Source organism: Rhamphochromis longiceps, linkage group LG9 (assembly GCF_057381845.1).
Source record: "Rhamphochromis longiceps isolate RC_006_pf linkage group LG9, R_longiceps_female_GT1.1, whole genome shotgun sequence".
NCBI classification, from domain to species: domain Eukaryota; kingdom Metazoa; phylum Chordata; class Actinopteri; order Cichliformes; family Cichlidae; genus Rhamphochromis; species Rhamphochromis longiceps.
The window spans coordinates 27,700,506-27,723,030 of record NC_140565.1 but is presented as its reverse complement, the minus strand read 5'-3'; the positions used below and the strand labels follow the sequence as shown (position 1 = coordinate 27,723,030).

Below are 22,525 nucleotides of genomic sequence, written 5' to 3'. Positions count from 1 at the left end.
TCATCAAATCAGTAGATCTATTTTTTTGTTCTGTAGCTTAAAACTCGATAGTAATAACTTTTTAAAAAGGTTAAACTGCAGTATCTACATACCAGCCACTGTGGTGGTTGTAGTAGTTTTGGTGAGCGGTGTTGTATAAGTCAAAGAAACCTCAGCAGTTGTGCCATTTAAATCTTGTGGACCATGACCTGTTATAGTAGTTGCAGTGGTTGCGGGTGAGATAATAACAATAGATGCATTTTCTGTTGTTGTTGTCGTTGTTGTTGTCGTTGTTGTCGTTAAACCGGCCTCTGGTCTGTCATCTGTTTGGACGGTGCTAGCAGCTGTGGTGGACATGGTTTCATTTTTGCTTATTGTTGTGACATGAGTCAAACTCACTGTGGTGAAATTTGCAGTCTGGTTCTTCAGTGGAGCTGAAGTAGGTTTAGTACTGTGAGACACTGCAGCAGTTGTGCTTTTCTCTGTGGTTCCAATAATTGCAGTTGTTTTATTTTGAGATAGAATAGTCGGAGTAATGATCACTGGTGTTGTGTAATTGTTAGAGGCTGTAGTTGTGCTCTTTATCATTGTGTAGTTGGGAGATATTGTTGTTGTACTAACTGTTGTGTTACTGGTTGTCGCCACACCATTGTGTAAAGTTGTGCCAGCTGTTGTTACATTGTACATTGCTGTGTAATTGTTGTCAGCTGTGGTTGCAGCATACACAAGGGTGTAATTACTACCAGATCCAGTTGCATTATAAACTATTGTGTAGTTGTTGTTAGTTGCAGTTACATTAAAATTGTTGCCAGATGTAATTGCATTATACACTACTGTGTAATTGATGACAGCTGTGGATGCATTATACATTGCTGTATAATTATTACCAGGTGTAGTTGCTGTGGAACTATTCATAGTTGTAGCTGTACTAAAGTTGCTGGACACTAATGTGGAATTACTGCCAGGTGTAGTTGCATAATTAAGTGTTGTGTAATTTTGGTTAGTTGTATTTTCATTCAAATTGGTCCCAGATGTAGTGGCATTATGAACTACTGTGTCATTGTTGTTCACTGTGGTTGCATCGTAAACCTTTGTGTAACTGTGCCCACCTGTAGTTGTATAATTATTGCTACCTGAAGTTGTATTTTGTGGGATTATGTAATTGTTACCAGCTGTGGTTGTGCCATCGACTGTTGTATAATTGTTTCTCTCTATAGTAGCACTGTGAACTGTTGTAGAATTATTGTTGGCTGTGGTTGCGTTGTAGCTGTTGCCAGGTTGTCTGTCATTGTTTCTGACCGTAGTTGCATTGTACGCTGTTGTAAAATTATTGCTGGACATAGCTGTATTGTACAATGTTGTAGAATTATTGCTGGCTGTAGTTGTGTTGTAATTGTTTTCTGACATAGCTGAATTGTAGGTTGTTGCGTAAATGTTGCTGGCTGTAGAATTATTGTTGGCTGTAGTTGTATTATAACTGTTGCTAGTTTGTCTGTCATTATTGCCAGAAGTAAATGAATTGTACAGTGATGTATTGTTCAAAGTTGTTAGAAATGGGCTCACTGTTGTGTAATTGTTGTTTGCAGTTGTTGTATTGTAAATATTGCCAGTTTCTATGTAACTGTTACCAGCCGTGGTTTCACTGTACATTGTTGTGTAATTGCTACCATCTATAGTTGTATTATACACTGTACTGTCATTTTTGCTTGTTGTAGTTTGAGTGTATACTGTTGGATAACTGTCGGCAGCTATAGTTGTATTGTATGTTGTGTAATTGTCATCAGTTGTTGTTGCACTGTTGACTGTTGTATAATTGTTTCTGACTGTAGCTGCATTGTGTGCTGTTGTAAGATTATTGCTTGACATATCTGTATTGTACAATGTTGTAGAATTATTGATGGCTGTAGTTGTGTTGTAATTGTTGTCTGACATAGTTGCATTGTACGCTGTTGTATAATTGTTGTTGGACACAGCTGTATTATACACTGTTGTAGAAGAAATGTTGGTTGTAGTTGTGTTGTAATTGTTGTCAGTTTCTCTGTCATTGTTGCCAGATGTAATTGAATTGTACACTGTTGTACTGTTCGGAGTTGTTAAAAATGGGCTCACTGTTGTGTAATTGTTGCTGGCTGTTGTTGTATTGTAAATATTGCCAGTTTCTATGTAACTGTTACCAGCTGTGGTTTCACTGTACACTGTTGTGTAATTTCTACCAGCTACAGTTGCATTATACACTGTACTGTCATTTTTGCTTGATGTAGTTTGAGTGTATGCTGTTGGATGACTGTCGGCAGCTATAGTTGTATTGTATGTTGTGTAAGTGTCACCAGTTGTTGTTGCGCTGTTGACTGTCGTATAATTGTTTCTGGCTGTAGTTGCATTGTATGCTGTTGTAAAATTATTGCTCAACATAGCTGTATTGTACAGTGTTGTAGAATTATTGTTGGCTGTAGTTGTATTGTAACTGTTGCCAGTTTGTCTGTCATTATTGCCAGAAGTAATTGAATTGTACAGTGACAGTGTTGTTGCGCTGTTGACTGTTGTATAATTGTTTCTGACTGTAATTGCATTATTGTCAGAAGTAACTGAATTGTACACTGTTGTACTGTTCAGAGTTGTTAGAAATGGGCTCACTGTTGTAGAATTATTGATGGCTGTAGTTGTGTTATAATTGTTGTCCGACATAGCTGAATTGTAAGTTGTTGCGTAAATGTTGCTGGCTGTAGTTGCATTGTGTGCTGTTGTATAATTATTGCTATCTGTAGTTGGTGGTATTTTGTAATTGTTACCAGCTGTGGTTGTGCCATCGACTGTTGTATAATTGTTTCTCTCTGTAGTTGCACTGTGAACTGTTGTAGAATTATTGTTGGCTGTGGCTGTGTTGTAACTGTTGCCAGGTTGTCTGTCATTGGTGCCAGATGTAAATGAACTGTACACTGTTGTATTGTTTAGAGTTGTTAGAAATGGGCTCATTGTTGTGTTATTGTTGTTTGCTGTAGTTGTATTGTATGCTGTTGTTGAATTTTTGGCACTTGTATTTCCACTGAGCACTGTTGTGTAATTGTCTGTAGTGTAATTGTTGCTGGCTGTAGTTGTATTGTAAATATTACCAGTTTCTATGTAACTGTTACCAGCTGTGGTTTCACTGTACACTGTTGTGTAATCGCTACCAGCTACAGTTGCATTATACACTGTACTGTCATTTTTGCTTGTTGTAGTTTGAGTGTATGCTGTTGGATGACTGTCGGCAGCTATAGTTGTATTGTATGTTGTGTAAGTGTCACCAGTTGTTGTTGCGCTGTTGACTGTTGTATAATTGTTTCTGGCTGTAGTTGCATTGTATGCTGTTGTAAAATTATTGCTCAACATAGCTGTATTGTACAGTGTTGTAGAATTATTGTTGGCTGTAGTTGTATTGTAACTGTTGCCAGTTTGTCTGTCATTATTGCCAGAAGTAATTGAATTGTACAGTGACAGTGTTGTTGCGCTGTTGACTGTTGTATAATTGTTTCTGACTGTAATTGCATTATTGTCAGAAGTAACTGAATTGTACACTGTTGTACTGTTCAGAGTTGTTAGAAATGGGCTCACTGTTGTAGAATTATTGATGGCTGTAGTTGTGTTATAATTGTTGTCCGACATAGCTGAATTGTAAGTTGTTGCGTAAATGTTGCTGGCTGTAGTTGCATTGTGTGCTGTTGTATAATTATTGCTATCTGTAGTTGGTGGTATTTTGTAATTGTTACCAGCTGTGGTTGTGCCATCGACTGTTGTATAATTGTTTCTCTCTGTAGTTGCACTGTGAACTGTTGTAGAATTATTGTTGGCTGTGGCTGTGTTGTAACTGTTTCCAGGTTGTCTGTCATTGGTGCCAGATGTAAATGAATTGTACACTGTTGTATTGTTTAGAGTTGTTAGAAATGGGCTCATTGTTGTGTTATTGTTGTTTGCTGTAGTTGCATTGTATGCTGTTGTAAAATTATTGCTCAACATAGCTGTATTGTACAGTGTTGTAGAATTATTGTTGGCTGTAGTTGTATTGTAACTGTTGGCAGTTTGTCTGTCATTATTGCCAGAAGTAATTGAATTGTACAGTGACGTATTGCTCAAAGTTGTTAGAAATGGGCTCACTGTTGTGTTATTGTTGTTTGCTGTAGTTGTATTGTATGCTGTTGTTGAATTTTTGGCACTTGTATTTGCACTGAGCACTGTTGTGTAATTGTCTGTAGTGTAATTGTTGCTGGCTGTAGTTGTATTGTAAATATTACCAGTTTCTATGTAACTGTTACCAGCTGTGGTTTCACTGTACACTGTTGTGTAATTTCTACCAGCTACAGTTGCATTATACACTGTACTGTCATTTTTGCTTGTTGTAGTTTGAGTGTATGCTGTTGGATGACTGTCGGCAGCTATAGTTGTATTGTATGTTGTGTAAGTGTCACCAGTTGTTGTTGCGCTGTTGACTGTTGTATAATTGTTTCTGGCTGTAGTTGCATTGTATGCTGTTGTAAAATTATTGCTCAACATAGCTGTATTGTACAGTGTTGTAGAATTATTGTTGGCTGTAGTTGTATTGTAACTGTTGGCAGTTTGTCTGTCATTATTGCCAGAAGTAATTGAATTGTACAGTGACGTATTGCTCAAAGTTGTTAGAAATGGGCTCACTGTTGTGTTATTGTTGTTTGCTGTAGTTGTATTGTATGCTGTTGTTGAATTTTTGGCACTTGTATTTGCACTGAGCACTGTTGTGTAATTGTCTGTAGTGTAATTGTTGCTGGCTGTAGTTGTATTGTAAATATTACCAGTTTCTATGTAACTGTTACCAGCTGTGGTTTCACTGTACACTGTTGTGTAATTTCTACCAGCTACAGTTGCATTATACACTGTACTGTCATTTTTGCTTGTTGTAGTTTGAGTGTATGCTGTTGGATGACTGTCGGCAGCTATAGTTGTATTGTATGTTGTGTAAGTGTCACCAGTTGTTGTTGCGCTGTTGACTGTTGTATAATTGTTTCTGGCTGTAGTTGCATTGTACGCTGTTGTAAAATTATTGCTCAACATAGCTGTATTGTACAGTGTTGTAGAATTATTGTTGGCTGTAGTTGTATTGTAACTGTTGCCAGTTTGTCTGTCATTATTGCCAGAAGTAATTGAATTGTACAGTGACAGTGTTGTTGCGCTGTTGACTGTTGTATAATTGTTTCTGACTGTAATTGCATTATTGTCAGAAGTAACTGAATTGTACACTGTTGTACTGTTCAGAGTTGTTAGAAATGGGCTCACTGTTGTAGAATTATTGATGGCTGTAGTTGTGTTATAATTGTTGTCCGACATAGCTGAATTGTAAGTTGTTGCGTAAATGTTGCTGGCTGTAGTTGCATTGTGTGCTGTTGTATAATTATTGCTATCTGTAGTTGGTGGTATTTTGTAATTGTTACCAGCTGTGGTTGTGCCATCGACTGTTGTATAATTGTTTCTCTCTGTAGTTGCACTGTGAACTGTTGTAGAATTATTGTTGGCTGTGGCTGTGTTGTAACTGTTGCCAGGTTGTCTGTCATTGGTGCCAGATGTAAATGAACTGTACACTGTTGTATTGTTTAGAGTTGTTAGAAATGGGCTCATTGTTGTGTTATTGTTGTTTGCTGTAGTTGTATTGTATGCTGTTGTTGAATTTTTGGCACTTGTATTTCCACTGAGCACTGTTGTGTAATTGTCTGTAGTGTAATTGTTGCTGGCTGTAGTTGTATTGTAAATATTACCAGTTTCTATGTAACTGTTACCAGCTGTGGTTTCACTGTACACTGTTGTGTAATCGCTACCAGCTACAGTTGCATTATACACTGTACTGTCATTTTTGCTTGTTGTAGTTTGAGTGTATGCTGTTGGATGACTGTCGGCAGCTATAGTTGTATTGTATGTTGTGTAAGTGTCACCAGTTGTTGTTGCGCTGTTGACTGTTGTATAATTGTTTCTGGCTGTAGTTGCATTGTATGCTGTTGTAAAATTATTGCTCAACATAGCTGTATTGTACAGTGTTGTAGAATTATTGTTGGCTGTAGTTGTATTGTAACTGTTGCCAGTTTGTCTGTCATTATTGCCAGAAGTAATTGAATTGTACAGTGACAGTGTTGTTGCGCTGTTGACTGTTGTATAATTGTTTCTGACTGTAATTGCATTATTGTCAGAAGTAACTGAATTGTACACTGTTGTACTGTTCAGAGTTGTTAGAAATGGGCTCACTGTTGTAGAATTATTGATGGCTGTAGTTGTGTTATAATTGTTGTCCGACATAGCTGAATTGTAAGTTGTTGCGTAAATGTTGCTGGCTGTAGTTGCATTGTGTGCTGTTGTATAATTATTGCTATCTGTAGTTGGTGGTATTTTGTAATTGTTACCAGCTGTGGTTGTGCCATCGACTGTTGTATAATTGTTTCTCTCTGTAGTTGCACTGTGAACTGTTGTAGAATTATTGTTGGCTGTGGCTGTGTTGTAACTGTTTCCAGGTTGTCTGTCATTGGTGCCAGATGTAAATGAATTGTACACTGTTGTATTGTTTAGAGTTGTTAGAAATGGGCTCATTGTTGTGTTATTGTTGTTTGCTGTAGTTGCATTGTATGCTGTTGTAAAATTATTGCTCAACATAGCTGTATTGTACAGTGTTGTAGAATTATTGTTGGCTGTAGTTGTATTGTAACTGTTGGCAGTTTGTCTGTCATTATTGCCAGAAGTAATTGAATTGTACAGTGACGTATTGCTCAAAGTTGTTAGAAATGGGCTCACTGTTGTGTTATTGTTGTTTGCTGTAGTTGTATTGTATGCTGTTGTTGAATTTTTGGCACTTGTATTTGCACTGAGCACTGTTGTGTAATTGTCTGTAGTGTAATTGTTGCTGGCTGTAGTTGTATTGTAAATATTACCAGTTTCTATGTAACTGTTACCAGCTGTGGTTTCACTGTACACTGTTGTGTAATCGCTACCAGCTACAGTTGCATTATACACTGTACTGTCATTTTTGCTTGTTGTAGTTTGAGTGTATGCTGTTGGATAACTGTCGGCAGCTATAGTTGTATTGTATGTTGTGTAATTGTCACCAGTTGTTGTTGCGCTGTTGACTGTTGTATAATTGTTTCTGACTGTAATTGCATTATTGTCAGAAGTAACTGAATTGTACACTGTTGTACTGTTTAGAGTTGTTAGAAATGGGCTCACTGTTGGGTAATTGTTGTTTGCTGTAGTTGTATTGTATGCTGTTGTTGAATTTTTGGCACTTGTATTTGCACTGTGCACTGTGTAACTGTTATCAGCTGTGGTTTCACTGTACACTGTTGTGTAATTGCTACCAGCTATAGTTGCATTATACGCTGTACTGCCATTTTTGCTTGTTGTAGTTTGATTGTATGCTGTTGAATAACTATCGCCAGCTGTAGTTGTATTGTATGTTGTGTGACTGTCACCTGTTAGGGTTGCGCTGTTGACTGTTGTATAATTGTTTCTGGCCGTAGTTGCATTGTACGCTGTTGTAAAATTATTGTTGGACATAGCTGTATTGTACAATGTTGTAGAATTATTGCTGGCTGTGGTTGTGTTGTAATTGTTGTCTGACATAGCTGAATTGTAGGTTGTTGCGTAAATGTTGCTGGCTGTAGTTGCGTTGTAACTGTTGCCAGTTTCTCTGTCACTGGTGCCAGATGTAATTGAATTGTATGGTGTTCTATTGTTCAGAGATGTTAAAAATGGGCTCACTGTTGTGTAATTATTGTTTACTGTAGTTGTATTGTTTGCTTTTGTTACATTTTCTCTGTAACTGTAACCAGCTGTAGTTTCACTGTACACTGTTGTAGAATTATTTTTAGCTGTAGTTGTATTGTAATTATTACCTGATACAACTGAATTGTAGGCTGTTGTGTTAATGTTGCTGGTTTCAGTTTTATTGTAAGCAACTGCATTTGAAATGTACATTGTAGTACTGCTAACTGAACTTTCTGAACTATTATATACTGCCTTGTTTTTGCTTTCTGTGGTTACATTATACACATTGTTTAGAGTCCCTGTTGTGTCATTACTGTCAGATGCTGTTACATTGCTAACAAATGTGTGTTTGCCAGTGGGAGTAAATGCTCCAGTTGTGGTTACATTGTACACTGTTGTGCCACTGGGAGATGGTGTAACCGTTGCAAGACCTGGAGATGTTACATTGTCAGTGGGAAATGGTGTAACTGCAACTACATTGTTCTTTGTTGTATAATCTTTGGCATATGCTGTGGCTGTAGTTACATTGTATATTGTTGTAAGATCTGGAGATGTTGCTGTTGTAGTTGCTTTGTGTACAGTTTGATTAGGAGATGGTGTAGATGCATTTGTTATTTTAGAGAGTGTAGTACTCTTAAGCACTGAATCAGGCATAACAGTTGTGGTGTTGTGTACTGCTATGAAAGTGCTGGTTATGGTGTTGGTTAGTTGGGTTTCATTAGGTAAAGTATTTTGCACTGTTGTTTTATTAAACACAGTTGAAGGAACTATTTGTGAGCTATTCTGAAGAATAGGTTGTGCTAATGGGGACTTTGCACTGGCAGTTGTTTGAAAAAATGTTGTGTTTTCTTTTTTTTGCACTGTATTTTCAATTGTTGCATAAACATCTCCACTTGTATTGGTCAATGATTTGGTGGTATCAGTCAAAGATTGCATAGCTGCAGTAATGCCGTTGGCCAGAGTTGAAAGTTCTGTTGTGGTTGGAACAGCTGAAGTGTCTGAAGGGCAGCTGTCAGTCAGAAGAACAGCAAGTGTCTCACTTGCTTCACTGTGGAAAAAAAATATGATAAATAGGTTAGAAATTATATCCTATTAGAGTCTACTGGACATAAAACATATCTCCTCTAACAGATTGTATACAATTTTGGGAAAAATGAACAACTTTCACAATATAGTAAGTGACATCAACATATGTATAAAAACACTTTCTTAAACAGAGCTCTTCTGTCTTAAACAAAAAATAAATAAATAAAAAATAATAAAAAATAATAGTAGATAGGAAAGTAATCTAATATTGAAGGAGAGTAATAAAAATAATTCAGCGAAACTTGTAAATGAAGAATGACAAAATAAAAAACTCATGTAAAAGTGTAAATGATGTTGAAACAAAAAATGTAGTACTTCCTATTATTATCATAAACATACAATGGTTTGGTTATGTTGTATTTGTTATGTCATGTTGAAGAAACAGAGTACATCCCCAATAACCTTGCACTTTTTTGTGTATTTACAGAAAATATGAAAAAAAAAAACACTCTTAAATTTCCCACTTACAGTTAATGTACATGACTATGAAGCCATGTGGGCATAATTTTCAAAGGCTGCATTTTATATAAGCCTATATTTTATACTCTTGTTACCATGCAAGTCGTGTAGGATCAGGTTGACAAACATCTGAGCTCCGCAGGTCACTGGCAACCCAGGTCAGGTTGGATTCCAACAGTCTCTGGACAGGCAAATCAGGAGCACCACACACCACTGACAAAGCACAGAGTACCATGAGTAACAGTGACAAATTATTATATCATGTAAAGCAGTTGGTAGGAAAATAACAAAATAAGCATGCAAACTAACTCAGGCGAGTAAGGGAACTTTCAGCTGTAAATAAATTGTTGCTCGCAATGATCTGTTGCAAAAGTTTTTTTAAGGAGCAAACATTGATGGGTCCAGACATCTCCAATATCACCATACAGCTGTACAACCTAGAGACCAAAAGACAACAGGGCAAAGAGGAAAAAGTTGGATTGACATTACACTCTGTCAGTGGAATTTCTTTTTTCTTTCTACCATTAGCATACGTGCAGGTAAAATGCAAAAACAAAAACCCAAAACAAAACATGATTACCTCTGGTTTGTCCCATGACATTCTATATGAGCACCCTGAGTAATGAAAGTCAAAACATGATTCACATTATAGAAGTATGATCAATAATTATAGACCTACACAAGAAATCATTATACAAGTTTACAGTAAGGTTTACCTGATATTGCTTTGTAATATTATAATTACTGCACCTGGTAAGAAAGAATTTTTAATATGTGTAAATTATTAACAGATTTTGTTAAAAGCAATCACATTTAACATCCTGGAGACCTTTAAATGACAATTCTTATTCTCTCTATTGTAAAAACAGACAGACAAACCCAGAACCATGTTCCCAGGTAGGCCTTAGTTACACAGGCCCAAAGACCAACGCCATGGCAACAACCGGTTGTCAAAATGTGTATTTCCCAAATGGTTGGTGAGTGGCTTCTTGAGGTGACTGACAGTCACTAGGACTGTCAACCGCTGGTTGGGCAATATAGATTTTTCCCTAACAACCAGAGGTTGGCAGGGGGTCTCTAAGCCTGCATGACTGAGGCAGAAAACCAGGACAGTTTAGTTTAACAGCAGAACTTTTTACTGCTCACTGTTGCTTTGTCTGCTGTTGTGACCAACATACTGATACTAACAAATGCATAGTAAATATCAACACAATCTACACTTACTGTATGTAATGTAATTGGATCAAGACTTACTGTTGCTTTGTGGGACATGTGAGGAGTGCAGCAGGACTTAGTAACTGTCAAATAGGGTTACAAAGTTACAAAGTTGCATTATATATATATATAGTAATTATATATTAATGAAGCATACTATAAGCATACAGTGTGGTACATACCAAGCTTTTTAGGTACTGAATGTTAACAGCTTCACTAGTAACATTGATTCTAAAAGCATAAAATTGGCCTGAGAAAGCGATAAAGAAAAGGGATGGTTAGCATGTGGGTGAAGTTTCTGAGACGCCATAAAAATACTTATTAACTGAGAAGTTCTCTTCTCAGATAGCTTGCTTCATAGAAGCAACGTTCTGTTTTCCAAAAGCCTAAATATTTTCTTTAAATTTGAATAACAATGGTGCATTCACTCATCACATATTGCAGCAGCAGCCTGGATTCTAAAAATGTCAATGCAATATTGTGATTATTTTTCTTACGTGTAGAATTACAGAAAGCTGTGCAATCACAGAAGCGAGGCATTTCCCCTGAGGATCAGACAAACATGGTTACAGCAGCAAAACCCTTGATAAACAGGGGTGAATATAAAAAGCATCTGTGTTTGTGATACTCACTGCTACAAGAGTCTGTCTTCAATTTAGGAGCCGGGTTGGAGTTGGGCTCTAAGAGGAAGCTGTAGATTAAACATGTATAAGTTACAGGGTGTACAGACACACATCCAGTGGACATAAAAAAAAAGTGTGTTGCTCACCATGTTAGTGGGGAGGATTTATTTAACTGACATATATCGTCAAGAGAAGACGTGGAATTGCATCTCACAAAACCGCCACTAGAGGGCTCTGCATCCTTACACAGATTTCGACCTGATGTGGAGAAAATCCAAAGAGAGTATTGGATCTGTCAATGTCTGATTTTGCACTTATTTTGGTTATTTAATATACTTTTTTCAAGAGAGAGCTGAAAATATCACACACGTACACAATGCAAATTTTCTATGACAGGCACAGATATTATCAGAAATCCTATTTACTGATATACCTGTTAGGTACACCTGTTCATCTGCTTGTTAACAACAAGATCTAAACAGCCAATAGCACGGCAGAAACCCAACAAAGTAAAGCACGTAGCCATGATCAAGACAACCTGCTGGAGTTCAATCTGAGCATCAGAATGGGGAAGAAAGTTTATTTAGGCCTCTGTGATGGGGCTAGATGGCTAGTGTGAGTATTTGAGAAATGACTAATCTAATGGGATTTTCACTCACAGATCATTTCAATTTGAAAAAAAAAAAAAAGAAAACATCCATTGAGCCAGACTATTTCAAGCTGATAAGAAGGCAAGACCAATCGCAATGTCTTGGAACAGGAGATTCACATAGTTGCTGAGTGATGTTGTATGATGGCATCATGCCAATTTGGATCAAAATCTCTGAAGAATGTTTGCAGCACCTTGTTGAATCTGTGCCACAAAGAATTAAGGCCGTTCTGAGCCAAAAAGGGCTCCGACCAAGTGCTAGGTGTACCTATCAAAGTGGACACTGAGTGTAAAAATCTAAAGCAATCTCCAACTCCAAGCTGATGTTCAGCCCATTCCATTGCATTATATCAGAAACTAGTCAGTTCAGAGTTGTTATGAGGAACTCTAATCCAATCTTCTAATCCATCTCCTGTGGTTATAACAATTCTGTTAATCTTGATAAATATCGGTAAGTAAAGTTGAACAGGTATGCCTGAATAGATATGAAAACACAGAGATGAAGATAAATGTATATTTGGTGGGTGAGTGAACAGTGTGAGTCAAAAAGTCCAGTGACGATTAGTGGATTCTGAGAGGTCTGTCAGCCTACTCCTGTTTGCTGTAATATCACTGGTTAAGTTGACTGATTACAACAGGTCTAATATTTCCATGTGTACACTAAATTCAAAAATGAATGCAGGTTGCATGTTTGTAAAAAAAAACTTAGTTAGAAACTTGGAAAAAAATAGTTATATTATTGGGTGTGATTTTTAGGATGGTTCACATGATTCCATTTAATGAGTTAAATATTTGTTTTGATATGATTAATCATCTAGCTGATGATTCACAGCTAGAAGGTCCTGGACTTTAAGCCTTGAAACTGGAGCCTTTCTGTGTGGAATTTGCATGTGCAAATAGTTTAAATGGTGATTCTAAACTGGTCGTAGGTCTGAATGTGAGTGTGAATGTCTGTCACATGGCTAACATGTGACAGACATTCACACTCCACAGTGTACCACACCTCTCAACTTGTTAGGTGGGAAGCACTCCTTTACCATAATTCACTTTTCATTAGCTAGGTCTATTGCTGTATTTTCAGCCTCAAGTATTATCAAGCATAAATTTTACTTAAGTCACACAAGTATTAACAAGAGATCATCTCTTTAACGGGGAGAGAAAATTAGAGCACATATCTCAATGTGTCACCCCTTTGATTTGATACTATTTATTGATTTTCAGTAATGAACTTATACATATTAACTTAAGTCACCACCTGGATTTACCTAAGTAAATAGTGTAAGAGCATTTATTTTAAAATTTGTATTTTTTTAAACTTTTTCTTTTTTTTTTTGCTTGGCCGTATATTTTTAACTGGTTGTTCTCTTTGGCATGATACAACTTTGTAAGAAGACACTGGGCAAAGCATCTAAGATGAGCTTTTTATAATCCATCTTCAGGACACTGCGGTTTTCAACACAACAAAGCCACATCAGCAACATTATCAGGAGCTTTGTGCAAGTACTGAATAAGTGCAATCCGATACCCTGGGTACTGTGGTCCTCTTTTCCTTTTAAATCCACACTTTTCCATGACACCATTATGTTTTCTATCAAGAAGATAGGAAGTCATATTTTGAACTATTTTACTGCAGTTGGGAACAGGGAAGGAAGCAGCACACAAGAAAGAGCAGTTGCCAAAGTAAAACGGGAAGATGGACAAAGAAGACCGGGAAACTAATTCACAGACAAAACAGAGTGAAGCAAATGCAAGGAAACAAGTGCTCACCCACTCTCTCCATCTCTCCTATGATTCTCGCTTGCATTGGTGCTCCAGCTTGCTGCAGTGCAGCGTCTCCAGCTTGTTGAAGTTCACACACTGAGACAGCATGGTTGAGCAGCAGCACCACATTGCAGGCAGTTTGGCTGGAAACAAAAGAGTTTCATGTGAGCGCGCACGATCTGCTGCACATGTAACAGCTGTACAAAGCAGCTCCTCATATCCTTTTTACCTTACATTCCTTTTTGCACTACAGGACACTTCAACTACCTGCAAAGAGAAAAAGGAGAGTTAAAGCCATGAGCCAGGCTTACAGGAGAAATTTGATTCTGTAAAGTATATAAGGTGTTGTCGTTTTCTGTACTGACCTGAAGTTGTCTGTCACCCTGACAGAAATTCAAAGAGCCTGTTTTTCTTTTTGCTGCATCAACACTGTCATTGTGACAACCCAATGCTTTTGACACCTGAGTGATAGATGGAGAGAGGGAAGCAGACAGATAGAGATGTTTGAGGGAGGTGATGGGAGTTTGACGTATAAAGTTTAAGGAAAGTAGCACGTTTTGTTAGTTTCTGCAGTCTTAGACGTCAGGATGAGAGCTATAAAGACCACTCAGGTTTAACTGTAAAAGCACTTTGTTCTTTTATATACATATTATGAAACCATAATGTATTTCAGTCAAATTATAGTTTTTAAATATAGGAATTTAAGCCATTAGAACAATTTGACACAAAGTTTCCATGATGTATAACGAAATATCCCATGGAAACTGTTTTTTGTTTTTTGATTGATCAGATTACAAGTGCCACAGTTATGTATAGTGGCTTCAGTAGGATACAATTTGGATATTGACTCATATGTTTACTGACGCATTCTAGATATGTTAAGCACATGGTCAAACTAAGGATACTGAATCATTTATAGTAGCTTTGTGTATTGGGACTCCTCTGGCTTGAAAGGACTATTTGTCAGCTCAGCCGTGGTAAACAGTGTGTTACTTCCTGGACAAAAACGTATGGGAAAAGAAAGACACAGCTCACTGCTATTCCCGGGATGTTGTTTTGTTCCAAGTGGGACACAACTCATACTCTCCTGGGCAACAAAACTTCAGAGCTGAGACTTTTATCTCTGAGCTGTCAGTGCATCAACACAGCACTATTAGACAGCCTTGCATGAGAATTCACTGAACAACCTTTGCTTACATGCTATTTCCTTGCAATGGACCTTAAAAATATGACTAGATTTGTGTCAAAATGATCAAGCATTAAAAGTGAACCAAAGACTTAATATAGCAGGATTGATTTATGATCCATGTTGAGAATTGTAATGGTTATGTACAAATTTATTCTTCAGTAATATATATTAATAACCATAACAATAATTTAAAAAGAAAGAAATGGTCAAAGGAAGCTGGGACTATGATACCGTATAGTATAATCTCAAGACAAAGCTGGAAGTGGACAGGAAGGGTTAAAGAATCATAACTGGACATTTTATATATTTAAATCAGGTAAGGTTGTTGCTTTTATGGGTAGAAACATAGTGGACAATATCTTGATCACATAACTTTGTTGTTTGGTAATGAGTTTCTTTCTGCAACACAAAGCTGAAGGAGAGGAGAAAAATGGTACAAAGCAAAAAGGGTTATTGGGAGGAAATGACTAGTCGAAATAACTGTGAATATATCTACAGTGTCTAATAATTTGCATATCTATTACTGCTGTTTCCATTACATTTTATTTGTTTTATCATTAGCTTTACTATGCAAAGACAGCTACCAGAGACAGCTAATAATCATGGTCTTTATGTAGAAAGGTCTATCTGACATAGGCTGAGAACTGCATATCAAGTGTCAGTAAGAATATTATGTAGGAAGTGTTCATTTAAGTTAGGAATGATGGGAAAGGAGAAGAGAAGACACTGAAGAAAGCAAAAAAAAGATTAAAGAACCACATTTATAACACAGAGGCAGCAGAATTTGTAAAAGGTCAAAGTAGTAATAAAGCAACAAATATTTGGCGTAAAAAAAATCTAAATTATTTTCAGGTGATTCACAGGGTTGGAATGCGCTGCTCCCACAAACTTACATTGTGCTTACAAGACTTGTTTGTAAAGCATGTGTCAATGACCGGGTGGTAACTGAAAGAAATATGAGAAACGTAACGAGATGGACAAGGGAAATTTGTCATTCTCACCAAATTTTGGACCTCTTCTTCAGTCTTGTTGCCCTCTACACTTATGGGCATCCAATAGTAAGCACCTGCAGAAAGCAATACATCTGTGAGGCCATGCAAATGCAAAAAGGAAATCGGAAAGGACAAGAAGTGAATATTTGCTTACTGTTATTGGAACAGAGTTGACGGACATCACAATGAACTAATCTGGTGGATCCTGAAAGAAAATGTCAACTTTACAAATTGTTTCTTCTCATTACTAACACAAACTGTAAACAGAATCTCCAGTTAAATAAAATGTCGAGTGACTGCATGTTAGCAAAGGCTAACCTGATGTGAATAATCCTCCAGGTGTGCTTTGGCTGGCTGCCGGAGTTGTGACTGAAGGTATGTGGGTGCTTGTTGAGATCTGAATAGCTGAACTGGTGTTCATGGGCAGGATTGAGTTCAGAGGCGAAGCTGTAGTGTCTGTGCGGAGAATGTGATTAGTAGTGACAGGCAAAACTGGTGCTGGGGCTGAAAGACTATTTGTTGAGAATTTGATGGAGGAAACTGAAATACAACAAATATTCAGGTGCCAACTTTTAATTTTTGTCCAGTAGAATACCCTCCATTCCATTATTTGGTCCCATTATCTAGTTGTTTGTGGCGGTTTAGCTTTTTGGGTGTTTTTAGACAGTATCTGTCATTTTTTTTTAGGTTTTCTTGATAGCTTTGATACAGTTTTCATATCAGGAATGCATTTTCCCACCCACATTTGCACATGTTGATGCATTTGCTATCTAAATGTTACACCTCTGTAAACAGAACTACAGATCTCTGACTTACCTGGATACTCTCCATCATTGCATTAGCATTTGCAATGAAATCAAAGCAAACTTCTTTCTTTCTAATATGTAAGAAAGAGTAAGGCCGGTCACACGCTGTCAGTAGTAGTAGTGAAATTATGTGTCAACTGAGAGCAAATCTAAACACATGTTCTCAGTCTTGCATCAAGACAAGTGCATGTCATGGAACTGCTAATTACACACAAGCACATACTGTAATTATATGTGTGACTTCACTGTAGCAAAGAGTAGTTGGTGCTGCGTTCTATGTTTTATATATTTTACTGGAGTGGTTTGTGAAGAAGGATAGCAGCAAAAGTGAAAGGAAAGGTTTACAAGACAGTAGTGAGACCTCCTATGTTGTAGGGTTTGGAGACAGTGGTATAGCCGGAAAAACAGGAGACAGAGCTGGAGGTGGAGGCTGATGATTGGTTATGGCGACCCCTAAATAGAACAGCCGAATATAGAATAAGAAGATGAAGATAGTTTCGTGTGTCTGATATGACTTTTTTCAGTTTTAGCAGTCATACTGAGTAAACTGTGGAGTAAATCCTTCACATTTCTTTTTTGTCTCTGAATTCCAACATTTTTGTAGTTCTGGTATTCTTACCAAAGACAGCAAGGTTTTGGTAAAAGTTTAAAAGCTTTAGGTGTCTTAAAGACTTCACATGTTTTGATATATGCAAAAAAGTTTCAAGAATTGTTTTGGTGTCTTTTGCACATATGGGTCTGTGTTGGGAGAACTGTTTCCAGAAGTACATTAAGAGTTGAGAGAATGATGTTATTAGTGTGAGAACGGCATGAAAGTGATGACTCCAAAGAAGAACCTGCTTTTGATTTTCCCTCCCCTCTAAAGAACTATCACATGATGGTAAACTACCACATGCACTAATCTCTTGATTAGAGCAGGCGAGGAATTACAAGTCCCTCATCATCAGTGGCATATCAGTGGAGAGAGTGGACAGTTTCTGATACCTGAGTGTCTACATCACTCAGCACCTGTCATGGTCCTGCCACACGTTAAGAAAGACTGCCAGCTTCTCTTCTTCTTCAGAGGACTCAGGGACTTCCATCTGCCACTGAGGGTGCTCAAGAACTTTTACTCTTGCACCATCGAGGGCGTCCTGACGGGAAACATCTGCACCTGCTTTGGGAACAGCACCAAGCAGGAGATACGAGAGCTGCGAAGAGTGGTGCGCTCAGCCAAATGCATCATTCGATCAGAGCTTCCTGACCTGCTGTCCATCTACACCAAGCGGTGCAAGATCAAAGCCAGGAAGATTATGATGGAGCTCTCCCATCGCTTCTGCTCCCTTAAGGCCAAAAAAGAGAGAATGAGGAGGAGCTTCTTCCCCCAGGCTATTCTGGGACCTGAACCAGGCCTAGGACTAGACTCTCTCACACATATCACATCACCACACGCACTCTGGTTTTTCTTCTTGCACACTTCCTATAATTTATAACTTATAATTTCTTTTGACTAATAATCTCTTACGTAAACTGTTTTTTTCTCACATGTTTACTGTAAATTTCTAAGTTAAAGCTGTAAATTTTGTAGTAACCTGTAAATTTGTATATCTTACTGTAAACCTACTGTCATTTAATGGTCGGGCACTGCACAGCGACAAGCATTCCACCTCGTCATACTGTGTATGGTTGTGTGTGTGACAAATTGAATTTGATGACCCATCTGACTTCATTCCACCAATAATGCTTTTCTAGAATTTCAAAGACAGATTGGTGCTGCAGCAGCTATCGTTCAGCCTTCTCTGAAGGGTAGCTGGCCTCTTCCTTAGAGATAGAGATAGGGTGAGGAGTTCAGCCATCCATGAGGGGCTCAGAATATAGCTGCATTCTCCACATTGAAAGTACCCAGTTGTGGTGGTTCAGGCCTCTGACAATGATGCTGCATGGGTGAGGTGTTCTGAGCTTGTTCCACCGGGAGGACACCCCGGGGCAGACCCGGTGGAACATGCTGGGGGAGGTGGCTGGGGAGAGGGAGGTCTGGGTGCCTGATGTGATCACTCTCAGATTCTGCTCTGACATCCAGATAGTGAGGAATCTAGTGTAATAAATCTGGTGCACTCAGCCTTTTATTAACTGATGTGGCTAGTGCAGGGTCGGCACCAGAGAATATAAATTGGATGGCCAACCAAGTTTGACAGTTGGTTCTTGAGCCAAATTCAAATCACACGATGACAAATCAGATAACAGAGATGAGAGACATTAACTCTAGGTGCAGAAGACTGCCAATGACCTCACTACACATTTGGCCAGTTGACTGTGAGCTCACAACATCCTTAACATATTTCCATTTGTTTTCCAAGGGGTCATGCTTTAAAAGTAGCTGCACAAGCTATGAACTCTTTTTTAGTTTCAAAGAGACATGAGGGGTGCTTCCCATAGTCTGATCTGCATAGGCCCATCCACTCAGTGAGTGGCCTCCTCTCTGATGCCGGTTACAATGATTGCTGCAGAAGCACTACACTACTGGACTGCAAAAACTTAGCAGTTATATGGCTGATTATGTGGGTTTTTCCCAAATTGTATGACTTAATGTAACTTGTAGTTAAAGTATATTAGTAGAATTCAGCTGAGGGAGCACAGTAACTTGATTGGATAGCCCTGGACCTCCAAGGCCCGCCCACAGTGTCAAGTAGTAGTAGCAGTAGTAATAATGCTACAATGTGATGTGGGGCATTTTTTCTTGACAAACATTTGGCCCCTACCAACTGAATGTTGTTCAAATGCCACAGCCTACTTGAGTATAATGACTGACCAGGTCTATCTCTTTGTATTCATCCTATTAGGACCACAGCTCAAATGATCTCAAACTGTTTTGTTTTTTTTAAACATGACAGTGAGTTCACTGTACTCAAATGGCTTCTGTGGTTACTATTTCTCAAACCAGTAGAGCGCCTTGATTTGCTGATTGATTCTTATCATAGATGTGCCGCCAACAAATACACAGCAATTGTTATGCTATCATGTCAATATGGACTAAAATCTCTGAGGAATGTTTTCAGCACCTTGCTGAAAGTATGACACAAAGAGTTCAGGCAGTTCTGAAGGCAAATACACTAGCAAGGTGAACCTAATAATGTGGCTGGTGGGTGTATGTAGTAGTATAATAATTTGACCATATCTAACAGCAAATGATTAGCCCAGAAATCAAATTTCAGCCATCTTCTATGATTTCATGTTATTATGACAAACCTGTAATTTATACAAAAGACAGAAATCTTAACTCAAAATCCCACAAAATATCCTTTGATTTCTGTTGTTTTTTCTGATTTGCCTCCAATGTAACAAGACAAACTCACAAATCATTATTACTAGCTAAAATAATGGACCAAAATGAAATATCTTTATACAGATAGTGAAAAAAATATGCAAAGTAGTCATCAACAAGAAGTTTCTGTGGGTTGTTATTAGAGCATATTTTAGTACGTGTCTCAGGGTGATGCTTACCAGATGAAGGCAGCAGGGACCGGCCAGCTCCCAGTGTAGTTGCTGTAAATGTGAAGGAATTCTTTACATTTTTCTCTTTTGCATTGTAAAAGCAAGGTAGATTTCCTCTAGTCTCTTTCTTTGTTGTTTCTGCGCTATTGTGATACAGTTTTTGTTAAGGTACTCCTATCTCTTACACTGCAATAGCATTTCTGAAAAGCATATTTACACAAAAATAGGCCATCTGGTTATGTAAAAATAAAATAATATAATATTTTTTATGTTTTTAGGTGAGAATCCACATTTACACAGTCTTAAATGAACAATAGAAATATCCTCTAATGGACAAACACATATTTAGTCTTTTATATTCATACATTTAGAGAAATAAACACAGCATGCATACTGGTGTCTAAGTCACACTAGTCACATGGATACACACCATTAGTAATGCTTCTGTAAGCACGAGCCCCACGTTTCAACCGTTTGTGGTCTACAAGACATAAAAACATGCAACACTCAACATTCAACATGCTTGGAGAACATGCACTGCAGTGGTATGGAAACAAGTGACAGGCATAAAGATAACAAAGACAAGTTTTGCATGCAATGTTATTGTTTTAAGCAAATGATATTGGAGAGCCATTCCTGTAGTTTTTGTTTTTGTTGAAAGTTAATTGTCTAAATGTTTGCTCTGCTTTTTTATGATTAAAAATTACTTTGAAAATGTAAAACAATGGAAAAGAAACCTTCCAATTTTCAATAATCACTTTTAGTTTTTGTATTTTTCTCAACTCTTTAAGGAAGACTTGAAAATTAATTTCTGGTGTAAAATCTCTCGTGTGACACCATTTTTCTAAATGAAAAAACTGAAAGCAAAGCTGTAACAACTTCTCTAATGAGGCAGGATCAGATAAATGCTTAATAACATGCTGTTTGGCTAACATTAAGGTCGTTTCTGTGACAGAAAAGACAGCCCTGCATTTTATTATGAACGCAGCCACTGTTAGTTTGGCAGTCCATTCATGATTAATATTAATACATCTACTCTAGAACAGTTGCGATCCGTGACAGGTTATTCTTTCATATCTGGCTCACCACACATAAGGCTGGGGTCTATTTGCCTTGCACTGGGACTGGTCACTCCCCAGTATTTGGCATTCCAGCCAATCACAGTGCCGTCCTCGCAGGGCCCATGAGCACCCAAGTCTGCCCACATGCGGAACAAGTACAGCTCCACATTTCCGAGATTAGGTCCTGGGGGTGGATCTCTGGGACGACAGCCCATCCATAGAGAGCCGTAGGAGGGGATGGCCTGAGCGATGACAGTCCTCTCTGCTATAATGTCCCCATCAACCTGGAACAATTAAAAAAGTTAGATGTTTCTATGTCTGTCTTTATTGTTTTTCCTCTTCTAGTTTTTGCTCACATTTGAAGGCAGGCAAACTAAAAAAAAAAAAAAAGACTAGATCAAATTTAGTCACATAACCATAACTAGACCGATTTTATCGATCCTTTTTCATTTATCCGATTCAGGGTCATGGGGGGGGGGGGGGGGGCGCGTTGCCTATCCCAGCTGTCACTGGGCGAGAGGCAGAGTACACCCTGTAGAGGTTGCCAAAGTGTTGCCAGGCTAACAGAGAGACAGACAACCATTCATGCTCACATTCATGCCTATGGTCAATTTACTATCCTCATTAACCTAACCACATTCTGATGGACTACAAGTCTATCCATTCAAGAGACCTAAAGATCCTAAAGATGAAACTGAAGCACACTGAGGACTTCCACACTAGTGGCCAGCAAGCCACACAGTAGGTAAAATGTAAGGCAAAGCAGCACTGAGTTGCACTTTAAACTTAGACCAAGTAGATTGTCCACTAATATACATGGCTGGCTTGCCAAGTCAAGTCTTTATTTGGAAAAGAAATGCTATCAGAACTAGAAATGATGGCCAAAATGTAAATTTATAAGATCAAGTTGTAATAAAGTAATGTTATCCTTTAAATTGCTCTGACAAAGTTTAAAAAGAATTTTATATTTCACAGGCTTAACCTGCTATTTATGGTTTTATAAAACTATCACAGTGTATCTACAAAACAAAAGTACTGAGACAGCAAGGGATTGCAGTCATTAGCATTACCTGGCCTGCCTAAAATAACCAAGCTAATACATATTTCCCTTAGCAGTTCTTTGGAAACTATTTTCATACAACTGTGAGGGCTAAACATAGACTCAGCAACTCAACTTCTTGCAAAACTGTAACTGTGTTTGTCTAAACAGTACCTGCCATTTTTGTTTTGTATTTTATTTCAAATTCCACTCATTATGTGCAGTGTCTTTGCAAGTTTCAGTTATGTAACAGTTTTTCTCTTTTTTTACAAACACTGTTTGTTTTGGGTTTGTGCTAACATGGGAAAATTGTTGTTTTGACTTTTGTGCTGCTTCTTATTGTAACTACTAAATAAATTACACACATATACATACAAATACATCAATTTGTAATAATATTGGGTGTTTTTACAATCTTGCATTGTTACTTTTTATGCAAGTAAAAT

General features: G+C 37.8%; 1 protein-coding gene and 1 long non-coding RNA gene across 4 annotated transcripts in view; one reads left to right on the top strand and one right to left on the bottom strand.

The window, feature by feature from the left end:
* Window positions 1–22,525, bottom strand: part of adgrg2a (adhesion G protein-coupled receptor G2a) — a 37,674-nt gene that overhangs the window by 7,679 nt on the left and 7,470 nt on the right. The window contains exons 4-21 of the mRNA XM_085419139.1: window positions 21,066–21,324; window positions 19,989–20,030; window positions 16,021–16,158; window positions 15,857–15,907; window positions 15,712–15,776; window positions 13,887–13,982; window positions 13,751–13,788; window positions 13,528–13,664; window positions 11,258–11,369; window positions 11,121–11,179; window positions 10,986–11,033; window positions 10,671–10,738; window positions 10,528–10,571; window positions 9,990–10,023; window positions 9,854–9,888; window positions 9,583–9,710; window positions 9,369–9,486; window positions 93–8,776 (exon numbers count right to left, since the gene is read on the bottom strand). Coding sequence (XP_085275265.1) covers window positions 93–8,776; window positions 9,369–9,486; window positions 9,583–9,710; window positions 9,854–9,888; window positions 9,990–10,023; window positions 10,528–10,571; window positions 10,671–10,738; window positions 10,986–11,033; window positions 11,121–11,179; window positions 11,258–11,369; window positions 13,528–13,664; window positions 13,751–13,788; window positions 13,887–13,982; window positions 15,712–15,776; window positions 15,857–15,907; window positions 16,021–16,158; window positions 19,989–20,030; window positions 21,066–21,324 — 10,156 coding nt within the window. The remainder of the gene's footprint in view (window positions 1–92; window positions 8,777–9,368; window positions 9,487–9,582; window positions 9,711–9,853; window positions 9,889–9,989; window positions 10,024–10,527; window positions 10,572–10,670; window positions 10,739–10,985; window positions 11,034–11,120; window positions 11,180–11,257; window positions 11,370–13,527; window positions 13,665–13,750; window positions 13,789–13,886; window positions 13,983–15,711; window positions 15,777–15,856; window positions 15,908–16,020; window positions 16,159–19,988; window positions 20,031–21,065; window positions 21,325–22,525) is intronic.
* LOC146662484 (uncharacterized) overlaps window positions 21,615–22,525 on the top strand; it is a 1,989-nt gene continuing 1,078 nt past the window's right edge. The window contains exon 1 of one of the 3 annotated variants that reach the window (XR_014913366.1): window positions 21,615–21,781. This is a non-coding gene — a long non-coding RNA (uncharacterized LOC146662484). Of the gene's footprint in view, window positions 21,793–22,525 lie in introns of all 3 variants that reach the window. The other 2 variants (XR_014913365.1, XR_014913367.1) reach the window with 2 other exon arrangements.